The sequence below is a fragment of the Oncorhynchus tshawytscha genome, linkage group LG05, assembly GCF_018296145.1.
Source record: "Oncorhynchus tshawytscha isolate Ot180627B linkage group LG05, Otsh_v2.0, whole genome shotgun sequence".
Taxonomy (NCBI): domain Eukaryota; kingdom Metazoa; phylum Chordata; class Actinopteri; order Salmoniformes; family Salmonidae; genus Oncorhynchus; species Oncorhynchus tshawytscha.
Genome location: NC_056433.1, coordinates 67284108 through 67300217, shown reverse-complemented (window position 1 = coordinate 67300217; position 16110 = coordinate 67284108). Strand labels below are relative to the sequence as shown.

At 42.0% G+C, this 16110-nt stretch overlaps 2 protein-coding genes across 5 annotated transcripts; both read left to right on the top strand.

Moving 5' to 3' along the window:
• Positions 1–5391: 5391 nt before the first annotated feature.
• glrx2 (glutaredoxin 2) lies at positions 5392–8122 on the top strand. Of its 3 annotated transcripts, none has more exons than XM_042322266.1 (4): positions 5392–5440; positions 6196–6265; positions 6342–6518; positions 7695–8121. In XM_042322266.1, the coding sequence occupies exons 2-4, from the start codon at positions 6197–6199 to the stop codon at positions 7857–7859; spliced, it is 411 nt and encodes a 136-aa protein (XP_042178200.1). In that variant the 5' UTR covers positions 5392–5440; position 6196; the 3' UTR covers positions 7860–8121. The 3 variants fall into 3 exon arrangements, with proteins under 3 accessions (XP_042178200.1, XP_024278534.2, XP_042178199.1); XM_024422766.2 differs by lacking the exon at positions 5392–5440 and adding an exon at positions 5447–5646 and having other exon boundaries at positions 7695–8122; XM_042322265.1 differs by lacking the exon at positions 5392–5440 and adding an exon at positions 5713–6076.
• Positions 8123–8320: 198 nt separating this feature from the next.
• LOC112251168 (ubiquitin carboxyl-terminal hydrolase isozyme L5) lies at positions 8321–15776 on the top strand. Of its 2 annotated transcripts, XM_024421964.2 has the most exons (11): positions 8321–8926; positions 9463–9526; positions 11170–11275; positions 11772–11897; positions 12024–12085; positions 12311–12441; positions 13131–13194; positions 13300–13402; positions 14247–14360; positions 14506–14604; positions 14826–15776. In XM_024421964.2, the coding sequence occupies exons 1-11, from the start codon at positions 8851–8853 to the stop codon at positions 14868–14870; spliced, it is 990 nt and encodes a 329-aa protein (XP_024277732.1). In that variant the 5' UTR covers positions 8321–8850; the 3' UTR covers positions 14871–15776. The 2 variants fall into 2 exon arrangements, with proteins under 2 accessions (XP_024277732.1, XP_024277733.1); XM_024421965.2 differs by lacking the exons at positions 8321–8926; positions 9463–9526 and adding an exon at positions 10892–10952.
• Positions 15777–16110: the final 334 nt, after the last annotated feature.

Sequence of the window (16110 nt, the reverse complement as noted above, 5' to 3'; positions counted from 1 at the left end):
ACCACTAGAGGGATATCTTCAACCACCAACTTACCATCCTGAGACAAGGCTGAGTATAGCCCACAAAGATCTCCGCCATGGCACAACCCAAGGGGGTGGCGCCAACCCAGACAGGATGACCACATCAGTGAATCAACCCACTCAGGTGACGCACCCCTTCTAGGGACGGCATGAGAGAGCCCCAGTAAGCCAGTGACTCAGCCCGTGTAATAGGGTTAGAGGCAGAGAATCCCAGTGGAAAGAGGGGAACCGGCCAGGCAGAGACAGCAAGGGCGGTTCGTTGCTCCAGAGCCTTTCCGTTCACCCTCCCACTCCTGGGCCAGACTACACTCAATCATATGACCCACTGAAGAGATGAGTCTTCAGTAAAGACTTAAAGGTTGAGACCGAGTTTGCGTCTCTGACATGGGTAGGCTGACCGTTCCATAAAAATGGAGCTTTATAGGAGAAAGCCCTGCCTCCAGCTGTTTGCTTAGAAATTCTAGGGACAATTAGGAGGCCTGCGTCTTGTGACCATAGCGTACGTGTAGGTATGTACGGCAGGACCAAATCAGAGAGATAGGTAGGAGCAAGCCCATGTAATGCTTTGTAGGTTAGCAGTAAAACCTTGAAATCAGCCCTTGCTTTGACAGGAAGCCAGTGTAGGGAGGCTAGCACTGGAGTAATATGATCAATTTTTTTTGGTTCTAGTCAGGATTCTAGCAGCCGTATTTAGCACTAACTGAAGTTTATTTAGTGCTTTATCCGGGTAGCCGGAAAGTAGAGCATTGCAGTAGTCTAACCTAGAAGTGACAAAAGCAATGGATTAATTTTTCTGCATCATTTTTGGACAGAAAGTTTCTGATTTTTGCAATGTTACGTAGATGGAAAAAAGCTGTCCTTGAAATGGTCTTGATATGTTCTTCAAAAGAGAGATCAGGGTCCAGAGTAAAGCCGAGGTCCTTCACAGTTTTATTTGAGACGACTGTACAACCATTAAGATTAATTGTCAGATTCAACAGAAGATCTCTTTGTTTCTTGGGACCTAGAACAAGCATCTCTGTTTTGTCCGAATTTAAAACTAGAAAGTTTGCAGCCATCCACTTCCTTATGTCTGAAACACATGCTTCTAGCAAGGGCAATTTTGGGGCTTCACCATGTTTCATTGAAATGTACAGCTGTGTGTCATCCGCATAGCAGTGAAAGTTAACATTTTGTTTTCGAATAACATCCCCAAGAGGTAAAATATATAGTGAAAACAATAGTGGTCCTAAAACGGAACCTTGAGGAACACCAAAATTTACAGTTGATTTGTCAGAGGACAAACCATTCACAGAGACAAACTGATATCTTTCCGACAGATAAGATCTAAACCAGGCCAGAACTTGTCCGTGTAGACCAATTTGGGATTCCAATCTCTCCAAAAGAATGTGGTGATCGATGGTATCAAAAGCAGCACTAAGGTCTAGGAGCACGAGGACAGATGCAGAGCCTCGGTCCGATGCCATTAAAATGTAATTTACCACCTTCACAAGTGCAGTCTCAGTGCTATGATGGGGTCTAAAACCAGACTGAAGCATTTCACATTTTTTTCCCAAAAAACCCTTTTGCAATTTTGTTAGCACAGCTGAAAACTGTTGTTCTGATTAAAGAAGCAATAAAACTGGCCTTTAGACTAGTTGAGTATCTGGATCATCAGCATTTGTGGGTTCGAGTACAGGCTCAAAATGGCCAGAAACAAAAAACTTTCTTCTGAAACTTGTCATTCTATTCTTGTTCTGAGAAATTAAGGCTATTCCATGTGAAAAATTGCCAATAAACTGAAGATCTCGTACAACGCTGTGCACTACCTTCACAGAACAGCTCAAACTGACTCTAACCAGAATAGAGAGAGGAGTGGGAGGCCCCGGTGCACAACTGAGCAAGAGGACAAGTACATTAGAGTGTCTAGTTTGAGAAACAGACTCCTCACAAGTCCTCAACTAGCAGCTTCATTCAATAGTACCCGCAAAACACCAGTCTCAATGTCAACAGTGAAGAGACGACTCCAGGATGCTGGACTTCTAGGCAGAGTTCCTCTGTCCAGTGTCTGTGTTATTTTGCCCATCTTAATCTTTTCTTTTTATTGGCCAGTCTGAGATATGGCATTTTCTTTGCAAATCTGCCTAGAAGGCCAGCATTCCGGAGTCGCCTCTTCACTGTTGACATTGAGACTGGTGTTTTGCGGGAAATCCAGGATCCAGTTGCAGAGGGAGGTGCTTTGTCCCAGGGTCCTTAGCTTAGTGATGAGCTTTGTAGGCACTATGGTGTTGAACGCTGAGCTGTAGTCAATGAACAGCATTCTCACATAGGTGTTCTTTTGCCCAGGTGGGAAAGGGCAGTGTGGAGTGCGATTGAGATTGCATCATCTGTGGATCTGTTGGGGCAGTATGTGAATTGGAGTGGGTCTATGATTTCTGGCATGATGGTTTCGATGTGAGTCATGACCAGCCTTTCAAAACACTTCATGACGTGAGTGCTACAGGGCGGTAATCATTTAGGCAGGTTAACTTCATTTTCTTAGGCACAGGGACTATGGTGGTATGTTTGAAACATGTAGTTATTATAGACTCGGTCAGGGAGATGTTGAAAATGTCAGTGAAGACACTTGCCAGTTGGTCCGTGCATCCTTTGAGTACACATCCTGGTAATCCATCTGGCCCAGCGGCTTTGTGAATGTTGACCTGTTTAAAGTTCTTGCTCACATCAGGTACGGAGAGCGTGATCACACAGTCGTCAGGAATAGCTGGTGCTCTCATGCATGTTTCAATGTAGCTTCCCTTGAAGCGAGCATAAAAGGCATTTCAATTTAAATCAAATCAAAGTTTATTTGTCACGTGCGCTGAATACAACAGAACTTACAGTGAAATGCTTACTTACAGGCTCTAACCAATAGTGCAAAAAAGGTATTAGGTGAACAACAGGTAGGTAAAGAAATAAAACAACAGTAAAAAGACAGACTATATACAGTAGCGAGGCTATAAAAGTAGCGAGGCTACATACAGACACTGGTTAGTCAGGCTGACTGAGGTAGTATGTACAGTACATGTAGATTATGGTTAAAGTGACTATGCATACCTGTATATGATGAACAGAGAGTAGCAGTAGCATAAAAGAGGGGTTGGCGGGTGGTGGGTGGGACACAATGCAGATAGCCCAGTTTGCCACTGTGCGGGAGCACTGGTCAGTTGGCCCAATTGAGGTAGTATGTACATGTAGATGACTAAGTGACTATGCATATATGATAAACAGAGAGTAGCAGCAGTGTAAATGGAGGGGTTGGGGTAGGCTCGTGTCACTGGGCAGCTCGCGGCTGGTTTCCCTTTGTAGTCCTTAATAGTTTTCAAGCCTTGCCACATCCGACGACCGTACGAGCCGGTGTAGTAGGATTCAATCTTAGTCCTGTATTGACGCTTTGCCTGTTTGATGGTTCGTCGGAGGGCATAGCGGGATTTCTTATAAGCGTCTGGATTAGTTTCCCACTCTTTGAAAGCGGCAGCTCTAGCTTTTATCTTGGTGCGTATGTTGCCTGTAATCCATGGCTTCTGGTTGGGAAATGTACATATGTACGGTCACTGCGGGGATAATGTCATCGGTGCACTTATTGATGAAGACGGTGACAGAGGTGATATATTCCTCAATGCCTATGGATGAATCCCGCAACATATTCCAGTCTGTGCTAGCAAAACAGTCCTTTATCGTAGCATCCACGTCATCTGACCACTTCCGTATTGAGCGAGTCATCATGGTCAGATTTGACAAATGGAGGGTGAGGGAGAACTTTGTATGCGTCTCTGTGTGTGAAGTAAAGGTGGTCTAGAGTTTTTTTCCCCTCTGGTTGCACATGTGACATGCTGGTAGAAATTAAATCAGTTTTACCTAAGTTTTCCTGCAAGTCCCCGGCCACTAAGAGCACCACTTCTGGATGAGCATTTCCTTGTTTGCTTATGGCATTATATAGCTCGTTGTGTGTGGTCTTAGTGCCAGCATCGGTTTGTGGTTGTAAATAGATGGCTACGAATAATATAGATGAGAACTCTCTTGTTAGCTAGTGTGGTCTACAGCCTATCATGAGGCATTCTACCTCAGGCAAGCAATACGTCGAAAATTCTTTAATATTAGACATTGCGCAACAGCGATTACTGACAAATAGACACACACCCCCACCTCTCGTCTTACCAGACATAGCTGCTCTGTCCTGCCGAAACACTGTCAGCTCTATATTATCTGTGTCGTCGTTCAGCCAAGTATTGGTGAAACATAAGATATTACAGTTTTTAAATTCCCGTTGGTAGGATAGTCTTACCTGTAGATTGTCCAGTTTGTTTTCCAATGATAGCACATTGGCCAATAATACAGAGGGTCGTTTACTTACTCGTAAGCGAATTCTTAGATGGTACCCTCCTCCCCCACTTTCTCCGAATTTTCTTCACGCTGATGACGGTGATTTGGGCATCGTCACGACAAAGCACTATATCCTCCGCGTCGGACTCATTAAAGAAAATAATCTTCATCCAGTTTGAGGTGTGTAATCGCTGTTCTGATGTCAATAAGCTCTTTTCGGTCATAAGAGACAGTAGCATCATTGTATACAAAATGAGTTACAAACCATGCGAAAAAACTAACAAAATAGCACAGTTGGTTAGGAGCCCGTAAAACGGCAGGCATCCCATCCGGCGCCATTAATCTCTAAAAAGAGATTGCATGAAAATGTTAGAAAGGCTGGTTGGGGGAGAGGGAACAGTGGGTGTAGTGGGAGAGGGAAGTGGTGTTCAGTGCTCTGTTTCACTTTCTTAGAGGAACAGGACTCATGAGGAGAATTGAATTTAGGTAGGCCGTGACTGGCCTCACACTCCAGTAGGTGGCGGTGTATGCACATTAAAAGTTGGATGCGATCTGCCAACCCAATCTCAAAGAAGAAGAAGAAAAATTACGTTTTTTCACCACCAAATATGGTAGTGAGAGGAAGTCCAGTCGCAGATAATGGGAGAGGATGGAACTAGGTGAAACTGGGCCGACATTCTGCTAATTTTGTAATCGATGAAACATCTGATATCAATACATTTTTCTGTTCCCAAACTTAAAATATGTAACGAAAACAGTACACTAATTTGTAAAGACTTGACGGTTTGCCAAAGTTAGTTAAAAAATAGCTTTTTTTAGAAGGAGCGCAAAGTCGAATCGAATTTGTGCACACGCACACTTCACAGAGGCGTTCCCTAACAGAAATATACAAATACATGCTACAACGCACCAATAGGATCTCGATCGTTTGTGGTTGGCTTTGCCCACCTCCTTGCTTGTTCTGCCCACTACGCTTCATTTCCTCCCACTGTAATTGACACAGATGAACTTTCTTGGTTTAGTTATACATATCTTTGATCCACCCCTCTTGTATAATAATGTACTTCCGGTAGTCAAGGTAAGCATGTGCGGCCAATTGTAAAATCGCAAGTGGAAGTAGTGGTCACACACAAACGCTAATGTTTTTCTACACTACTGAGTGTATATTAGCCGCATGTTCTACCTCGGCCAACCGTTTGATTTTATGTTATTTGCGGTTTCTTTGCTAATGATGTTAGCGCGAGGAGGACTCCTGTCCAGATTTGTATGGAACGGTTGCCGAAGGTCACTTTCCCTGCTATTTAACATTGAAATGCCAATATTAAATAATAATGTCAGTATAATATAATGTATGTAGGCAGCCATGTGTTATTCATTTTAAACTATCGTAATATATTTGGACGGCGAAACTTAAAAGCTAGCGAATCAAATGTGACCAACATGCTAATGTTTACGAGTGTCGTGAAAATAGGTAACGTTAGCTAACGTTAATTGATGGTTGCGATAATCCTTATCCCACCGCAAACTAATCCTTCAGATTAGTACACAGCCAGTGCCTTGCTGTGAATGTTCGACGGGTTGCTAGCGAACGCTACAGATAGCTTGTTGACATCAGAATGGACACAAAATACAAACTGAGTCTCACCTGTTTGATTGTTCTATTATCACTGATAATGGGGATAATATCTTCTGCACATGCCTTGAAATGTTTAAGGTTATTGCTACAATATTTTCATTGATGGGTTGGTGCATGTCTGTATCGGTGCTTTAGCTAGCTAGTTATCTATTTACTGACAACGTTGGCTAGTTAACAACCTGTGTGTGTCCTTTCAGGATGGGAAACTTCACATCCTTCAGCTCAAGTGGTCTGTCAAGCACAACAGCATGTGGTCAGTTTCTACAGGTAAGATTTAACATTTTTATCTCATGATTCTGTGTGTGTTGGTGACTTGGTCTGACATTGATTTTCTTCTCTTCAGGAGGTGGTGTCTCATAACTGCATTGTCATATTTTCCAAGACCACTTGTCCATATTGCAAAATGGCAAAAAATGTATTCAATGAAATTGGTGCTACATACAAGGTGATAGAGCTGGATGAACACAATGATGGAAGACGACTACAAGAGGCCTTGGCGCAGATGACCGGTGCCAGAACAGTATGAAACAACCTCATGTTTATATCATGACCAATTTGCATTCTCCAATCAATTTTGCCATGGTGTTTTACATAGAATGTGATATGTAATTCAGCACATAGCAATCTCACATATGCCACCTTAGCTTTAGTATAATAGATCATTCTCTGTAACCCTCAAAGTGAAAAGTAGGTTGTTGATTGAGGACTGTTCATGTTTTTACCCTAAATGCCATATGTACGCAACATAGATGTGCAGTATGTATCTGCTGATTCTACTGGTGAGTCTGACATTTGACCTGACTGTATGTTGCTATCTTGTTGTTGATAGCAATAGCACCAAGTTAACACAACTGGCACCAGACCAGTAGGGACATTGTTCTTATTATTATGCACACAGAGAACAGCTGAACTGAGCTCTAGTTTAATCAAATCAAATCAAATTTATTTATATAGCCCTTCGTACATCAGCTGATATCTCAAAGTGCTGTACAGAAACCCAGCCTAAAACCCCAAACAGCAAGCAATGCAGGTGTAGAAGCACGGTGGCTAGGAAAAACTCCCTAGAAAGGCCAAAACCTAGGAAGAAACCTAGAGAGGAACCAGGCTATGTGGGGTGGCCAGTCCTCTTCTGGCTGTGCCGGGTGGAGATTATAACAGAACATGGCCAAGATGTTCAAATGTTCATAAATGACCAGCATGGTCGAATAATAATAAGGCAGAACAGTTGAACTGGAGCAGCAGCACAGTCAGGTGGAAGTTGAAACTGGAGCAGCAGCATGGCCAGGTGGACTGGGGACAGCAAGGAGTCATCATGTCAGGTAGTCCTGGGGCATGGTCCTAGGGCTCAGGTCAGTTGAAACTGGAACAGCAGCATGGCCAGGTGGACTGGGGACAGCAAGGAGTCATCATGTCAGGTAGTCCTGGAGCTCAGGTCCTAGGGCTCAGGTCCTCCGAGAGAGAGAAAGAAAGAGAGAAGGAGAGAATTAGAGAACGTACACTTAGATTCACACAGGACACCGAATAGGACAGGAGAAGTACTCCAGATATAACAAACTGACCCCAGCCCCCCGACACATAAACTACTGCAGCATAAATACTGGAGGCTGAGACAGGAGGGGTCAGGAGACACTGTGTAGTTTAATGAGCACCATTTAGTGTGTTGTGTTATTTTTAATGGGGTTACTTGTGGTTACAGGTTCCGAGGGTCTTCATCAATGGAAACTGCATTGGAGGAGGCTCTGACACAAAGGAACTACACCAGAAGGGAAAGCTGCTGCCTCTGATAGAACAATGTGCCCCGTGCTGCGTGAAAATTAACACTGAAGGCTCGGGCAGCGGACAGTTCGAGTCCACCAAATGACTAACCGTTCTAATTCTCACTGTAATTTATCCTGTGTTTATTTAATGTTTCCTCGACTTTGTGTGATACATTATATATATGGGTTCTCTGTGGTTTATTTATCAAGATGCACACTTGTTATCGTCACCCTTCGTCTACATTCAGAGTATTTTAATGAATCAAATCAGCTGATATCTCAAAGTGCTGTACGCAAAGTGTTAAAACCAGCCTAAAACCCCAAACAGCAAGCAATGCAGGTGTAGAAGCACAGTGGCTAGGAAAAACTCCCTAGAAAGGCCAAAACCTAGAGAGGAACCAGGCTATGAGGGGTGGCCAGTCCTCTTCTGGCTGTGCCGGGTGGAGATTATAACAGAACATGGCCAAGATGTTCAAATGTTCATAAATGACCAGCATGGTCAAATAATAATCACAGTAGTTGTCGAGGGTGCAGCAAGTCAGCACCTCAGGAGTAAATGTCAGTTGGCTTTTCATAGCCGATCAGGATTTCTACCACACCTGCTGTCTCGAGTTGAAAACAGCATGTCTGGGACAGGTAGCACGTCCAGTGAACTGGTCAGGATTCTATTAAACTCCACAATCTTTTAAATGAGGACTGTGCCTAATTATTTGCATGCCTGTGAAGTAAGAAATACACGAACTAATTTAACATGATACACTGGCTAAAATTATGGTAGCGCTTCATAATAAAAGCAACAATGTGTTATTTTTAGTAACGTTGTGGCAACATTTGAAATGCCCAATGGAATGACAACTATATATAATAGTATGTAGAACATAAAAGTAGGCCTATGATGACAAATAATTTGCACAGACAGCCCCCCTTGCGCGATTTGCACACGATTCCTGTTGAAAGACATGCCGGGAGATTTCGCTTGAACACAATTTACGCAGCGGATTGATTCATTTTACTAGCTAACTAGCCACTACAGATATAGGCTTGTCTACTGCAATAAAATTACTTGCCCTACGGTTGTTCTTGAAATAAATAAAAATGACTGGAAGCGCAGGAGAATGGTGTCTTATGGAAAGTGATCCTGGGGTTTTCACAGAATTGATCAAAGGCTTTGGTGAGTGTGCTATATGCTAGCATGCTACTAGTACTTTCTAGCAAGATTGCCAACAAGCCATAGCAAAGTCTGAGATAATTAAGTAGCCTTGGCTACTCACATCCTTTGTGACCGTAGTGTTAGTTTGCAGTGCAGCAAATTTCATAAACATAACTATTTGTTAAACAGATTGAACACCATCTAGCTATCTGCTAGCTAACTAGATGGCGTCATTTATTGCAGCGTGGTAGCTAACTAAGCACGATGAAATAGCATTAGCATGACACCCACTGTATCTGGGTTAGCTAGCTGACTACTGAAATTCCTTTAAAAGTTGACACATTTTTACTGCATGCTATTCCAGTTGAATATTGTACACATTAAGGCCTAACTAGTTAGATAAACTGGTCATAGTTGATGCAATCCTCTACGAATTCAAATGGCTAGACTAGTTAAATTGAATAGCTAGTGTCCTGTCCTCTATCCATATAGTTAGTTAGCTATTGCTTTAAATTATCATAGTAACTAACCCATATTTCCCCTTTCTACTAACCCAGGTTGTAAAGGAGCTCAGGTTGAAGAAATATGGAGTATGGAACCAGAGAACTTTGAAAACCTGAAGTAAACCATGCCCTAATCTCTTTGCTTCGAAACACTTCACAAATGCATAATATCGCTGTGATGCTGTTGACTAATCCCATTCCGTACAAATTTGCGCAACCCATTCAAACCAGGCTGCAATGAAAACTAATGGGACTGCTGGCATCAGAATCTGGGGTGTGAACTACGCTTCTATTCATGCGTTGATTGACATGGTAATAGCTCGATTAGTATTGGAGAAAAGTTTAAAAAACGGACCCCTCTGACGCTGTACGTTAAATTGTGACCTGTCGTAACGTACATCACGCATAATGCAACTCATTCTGTGTCGTGCAGATTAATAACAAGGGACAGTGGATACGGGGATACCTAGTACAACGGAATGTATTTTTGCGTCATCACTGCAAGCCATCATGACTCTCAAAAGCCGCGACAGCTGCTGTTTACTTCTGAAGATAACTTTAGCACCGCCCTAAAAACCTGCAAATGGGTATGTAATGACACACTATATATATTCTTTACATGTGTTTTATTTACATTTTAGAGGCAATAAGGTGTTAAGTTGGAAAGATCGAGTGACGCAGTAGGTTTCACTTCCCTACCAGCCATATTTAAAAGATCGACGGAGCTCATTGCTTTCTTCAATCGTGCAGAGAAGGGCAGCATGAAGGTTTCGTCATTGATTTTGCTGGAAAGGCGAGAAATTGTTGCTTTTTGTCAAATTACAGTTGACCTGGAAGTATTCCGTTTTTTGGGCGCTAAAATTAGGTCGAATAGTAAGTTACAGCGCGATGTACAAAAGTGTTAGCTAACGTAAACTCGTACATCGCCTTGGTCCGTACAATTTGCCTTATTTTAGGTCCCAAAAACGTAATACTTCCAGATCAACTGTAATGTCAATTCCATTGTAAAGCACAATTTCTCCCCCTTCCAACAGAATCAATTACATGACCTAAACGCTGCCTGTTTCTGCATAATTCAAGCAGGCAATGAGCCCCGTCTGGTCTTTTTAAAAACGGCGGGTGGGGAAGTGAAACTAATGGGTGGTAGTGAGAAGGAGAGATGTTGTGTTGGAAAATTGTTTTTTTTTTCACTAGATCTTTCCGACTTATCACCTTATTGCCTCTAAAACGTAAATAGAACACTATAAAGAGTTTATATGTGTCATTACATACCTATTTGAATGTTTGTGTCGAATTTGAATCGGGTTTTTAGGGCGGTGCTAAAGTGTTCTTAGAAGTCAACAGCGGCTTTGAGAATGATGATCGCATGCAATGATGACGAAAAAAATGACTAGGTGTCCCCCCCCTTACCCCCGTCACTGTCCATTTCTTGTTTTTAAACGATGATAGAAGTGCTACACCTGGTGGAGAGAGATTGTAAGACAGAAATAGTTGATTTATGTGTGCGGTACGTTACGACATGACAAGTCAAGATGTAACGGAGGGTCAGTTTTTTTTTCAACTTTTCTCCAATACTATAGAGCCATTACCATGTCGATCAACGTTTGAATAGAAACCTAGTTCACACCCACGATTTTGACGTTAACACAGTCGCTACAGTCCCATTAGTTTTCTTTGTAGCCTCGTTTGAATGTTGCGGTTGCGCACATTTGTACGGAATGGGGTGAGTTTACGTTACTAGGCTTCTCTTTCTTTCTCCAGACCAGTTCATGGGTTGATCTTCCTGTTCAAGTGGCAGCCAGGTGAGGCACCAGCAGGCTCTATCGTTCAGGATTCAAGACTTGACAACATCTTCTTTGCCAAGCAGGTACATGGTTTGGTTAGACATCTTTGACTAGGGGGAAGTTATATATTCATTGTATGTATTGTAGAGTTTGCACATATTCAAAGTCCTCAGAAGTGTTTTCAGAAGTCACTTTCTTCCTGGCACTGATTCTGCTGATAGCAGCTATTTTGAAGAAGAGTCTACTTGCAGTAACTGGGTTCAATGTATTGACTGCATTTGGGATCCTGAGCGGTGCGGTGGTCTAAGGCACTGCATCGCAGCGCTAGAGGTGTCATTACAGACCCGGGTTCGATCCTGGGCTGTATCACAACCCGCCGTGATCGGGAGTCCCATAGGGCGGCACACAATTGGCCCAGCGTCGTCCGGGTCAGGGGAGGGTTTGGCTGGGGTAGGCCATCATTGTAAATAAAAATTTGATTTTCACTGTATTGCCAAGTTAATAAAAAAAATAAAAACTCACTGGTTAAGAGCATCTGGCAGGATCTCATATGTCTAATGTCTTTGTGTGTTGTTTCAGGTGATAAATAACGCATGTGCTACCCAGGCCATTGTGAGTGTGCTGCTGAACTGCACTCACTCTGACATGCTGCTGGGAGAGACACTCACAGAGTTCAGAGAATTCTCACTCAGCTTCGATGCTGCTGTAAGTTGTGCCTGATTCTGGTTAGCGTTTACTTTGTGCAGGCTGTTCTTTCTTTATTGTCAGTCAGTGTTTTGTCCTTGGGATGTGCATAACACGCACACATTGATGATATTCTCTTCTATAAAGATGAAAGGTCTGGCTCTCAGCAACTCTGAAGTTATTCGACAAGTTCACAACGGCTTTGCCAGGTGAGTTGACTCTTTTTGATTTCAGAGAATGATAGTCTCACCGCAGACATCACAAGACAAATCGAAGGGTTGGCTGTAAGCAGACAAACTGCCATTTTGTTTGCATGTAGTTTTTCAATAGACAGAGTTTGGGAGAAAAAAGGCTTTGGTTTTAATACGATGTTAGTTGCTCTGCTAATGAGATATAACTGTCAATTTCTTATTTTATTGTTTCTTTGTTTTCAGACAGCAGATGTTTGAGTTTGACGCAAAGTCTTCAGCGAAGGATGAGGAAGCATTCCACTTTGTGAGTTATGTCCCTGTCAACGGCAGGCTCTATGAGCTGGACGGACTACGTGAAGGGCCCATCGACCTCGGTATGCACATACGGTCATATACACTGAGTATACAAACAATAAGAACACCTCTTTCCATGACATACTGACCAGGTGAAAACTATGATCCTTTATTGATCATTGGGTTTTTCATACTCAACAGTTTCCTGTGTGAATCAAGAATGGTCCACCACCCAAAAGACATCCAGCTAACTTGACACAATAGTGGGATGCTTTGGAATCAACATGGGTGAGCATCCCTGTGGAACGCTTTCGACACCTTGTAGATTCCAAGCCCCAATGAATTGAGGCCGCTCTAAGGGTGGCGGGGGGACGACGACTCCATTTTAGGAAGGTGTTCCTAATGTTTGGTATACTCAGTGTATTTAGATGTATAGAGAGAGAAAGTTGTTTTATTGTCCTACATCATTTTACAAGTAGTAGAGAGAACTGAATTTGAAATAAGCTGCCCTTTCAGATTCTTTTGGATGGTGATTCAGCATTTTTTCTAGTGAATTAGTGTGGGTAGTGATGTCTTGAACCAGGCAAACCCTATTCTACACTATATGCTTGTTGGCCATTGATCTATAGATTTTCTCTTTGGTTGTATGACTATGGGAAAGTAGGATACATGCTTGCATGTGTCTAGTCACTCACTGCTCTACCATGAAATGTATATATTTTTTAATAACGTTATTTATAGTTTCACCCCCTCTTGTTTTGTGTTTCAGGTGTATGCAACCAGGACGATTGGATCAACGCAGTTCGGCCAGTGATTGAGAAAAGAATACAGAAGTAAATATTTTGGATCCATTACATTTTGACCACTGTTGAATAGTGCATCATATTGATGCTGTTTGTGTTTATGCTTGCTCGTGCATCTTCCGTCACTCTTATCAGGTACAGTGAGGGAGAGATCCGCTTCAACCTGATGGCCATCGTGTCAGACAGGAAGATGATTTATGAGAGGAAAATAGCGGAGCTGCAAATCCAGCTTGCAGAGGTACTGTAAGTGGTGTCACTGTTACCCATGATGCCCATGGGGCAGCCTTCAGGCCAGGACCTTTCAATTACCAGCCCTCCAGGGCCATTTATCAAGTCCTTTAAAATTGCTGCTAATGATGAAAGAAAGATGTAGTCTAACTGCAGTAAGTAACGTTGGTCTCATTCCAGCGTTTTCCATTAGCCGGTAATTGACGGCTTTTGGCAGATAAAATGAATAAATAACCAAAAAATAAAAACATTGCAATCCGGCAGAAAATATCCTGCTAAAAATAAAATCCTCTATAAATCACATTGCTATGCATGGAGTTTGGGTCAGGTTGTATTTCAATCGTATCATCATCTACTCTGCCTGTCTCTTGAATTTGCACTCTCGCTAACAAACTTAAAAAATGGTATCATGGTACTATCACACAAAGTTTCCCATCACCAGTGAGTCAGGCACTGCTGTATGCAGGCAGAGGAGAAATGTTTAGCTAGTTTGCTAGATTAATCCCCCTTACAGACATTTACACCGAGGAGTATTAAGACTAAGTGATATTTGCTTTCCTTCTCTTTAATCTAATGCCTGGTTGAGCAGCAATCTTAAAAATGACAACTGTACAAATCAAGCTAGCTTGTCAACTAGCTACTGTATCAAGCATGGAGGCACAGACATTTGGAAAGATAAATTGACATGGAAACAGGATATTGACAAGTGGGCACTCCTAAAAAGCATTACCATACATGTGATGGCATTCAAATGGTTTTATATTTGTTATGGCTGGGAAGTCTCACAAATATAAATCTGGTTGGACATTTGACCGAATGGAAACACTGTCTCACCCTTTTTTTTTTTTTTTCAGGAAGAGCCAATGGACACAGACCAGAGCAGCACCCTCCTCAGCTCGATCCAATCAGAAATTGCCAAGTATCAGCTGCTGATTGACGAGGAGAATCAGAAACTCAAACGATACAAGGTGTGTTCACTGACCATGGGTCAAATAGCCGACAAATACAATGGTATGGGCATTTAGCCAACAAAAACAATGATTTGGGCATTTAGTGGGGTTATTACACATTTTAATGTTTGCCTTAAATATAATTATTTTTACTTTATTGTAGATCGAAAACATCCGACGAAAGCATAACTATCTACCCTTCATCATGGAACTACTGAAGACACTGGCAGAATACCAGCAGTTGATACCTTTGGTGGAAAAGGTGAGATCTCTTTAGCCGATGCAGAAACTTGAATTTTGTGTATATAATTTTGTTGTATGATGGTAGTTGAAGGTTCTCTACAAGGTACATGCAATAAATGGCAAACTTTTTAGTATTTTTTTAACTGTTTTGAAGTATAGTGTTATATCCACTAGAGGGTGATATTTACCTCTCACAGACAGCTGCTCACTGGCACTAACTAATGTATGTCATCTCCACAGGCAAAGGAGAAGCAGAGTGCCAAAAAAGTCCAGGAAGCCAAGTGAACACAGTCACTAGTGCTGAGTGAGGGGAGGGGGGGGTTTATAAAACAACTAATCGACGACTTCAGTTTAATTACTTTAATTACATTTAGTTTTTTGTGAGCCCAATGCAGAAATCAAGTCATGAACTATGTGGGACGCTGGTCTGAAGGTAATTAGATACACACAGACCCACAATGACGAGGGATAGAGACAGTTTGTGAAAGTATGCCTTATCTACTTTGAAGAACTAGTCAAATGATTTCATCAGACAGCTCTGCATCATAGGCTACTTAGGCAGGCTAGCTAAATATGATGACTAAAGACAGTACATTATAGGGAGCACATAGATAACGTTACTGGCTGCTTCAGACAGCTACTGCCTGAGCTGAGATGAGATGACGACTTTAAGGAATAAAAGATGATAAAGTCATCAAATAAAAACTTAGTAATATACAGAACTGAAATATTGTATTTCATAGTAATTTCCTGTTTTTCCATTGATATCTAGCCAATGTGGACCTGACAAAGACAATGGATTATTTTTAATGTTTTGGCAATTGAATGCTGACTATTCTTGGCTTTGGAATTTCCATTAAAAAGATCTATTTCATAATGCATTTAATGTTGGAAAAAATAATCGAAAATCGCGATATTTTTTATAATTGAACCGAAACCGAACCGACCTCAAAAAGCACAAATCGCTCAGCACTAACACTCACACTCATCAGTCGTCGTATTCATGTGACCCCCTTCCCCACCATTGTATCATGTGATACCCACCCCCCACAGACATGAGCACACGGGCAGTGGGATAGACAAGAACTGTGTTGACTCCCACCCACGTCTACCGCTAAGCTGTAATGTATGCCTGGAAAGATGTTTAAATGAGCCTGTCTTATTTTCATAATAAAATGTGTTGTAGTTTGATTGTTAATTGCATTCTGTCATAGTGTAGGCCCACATGTTCAAGTTTGTGTGTGTATGCAAGTAAGTTTGCAGGTTTAATAGTATTCAACTCTCATCATTATTAGTACCCATAAATAGTCATTCATGTCACAGATCATGTTCTATCCCATGTTGTATGATCCCCAAATTCTTTGATGCTGCTGGCCTTATCAGCAGGTTAGCATTTTTTGTCATGGATCTTGTTTTGGAGGCAGCTCTGCAGTGGATACTAGCTGGCACAGTCATAAAATCAGATTTTAATCCTAACCTTAACTACACTCCTAACCCTGACCTTAAATTAAGACCAAAAGGCTAT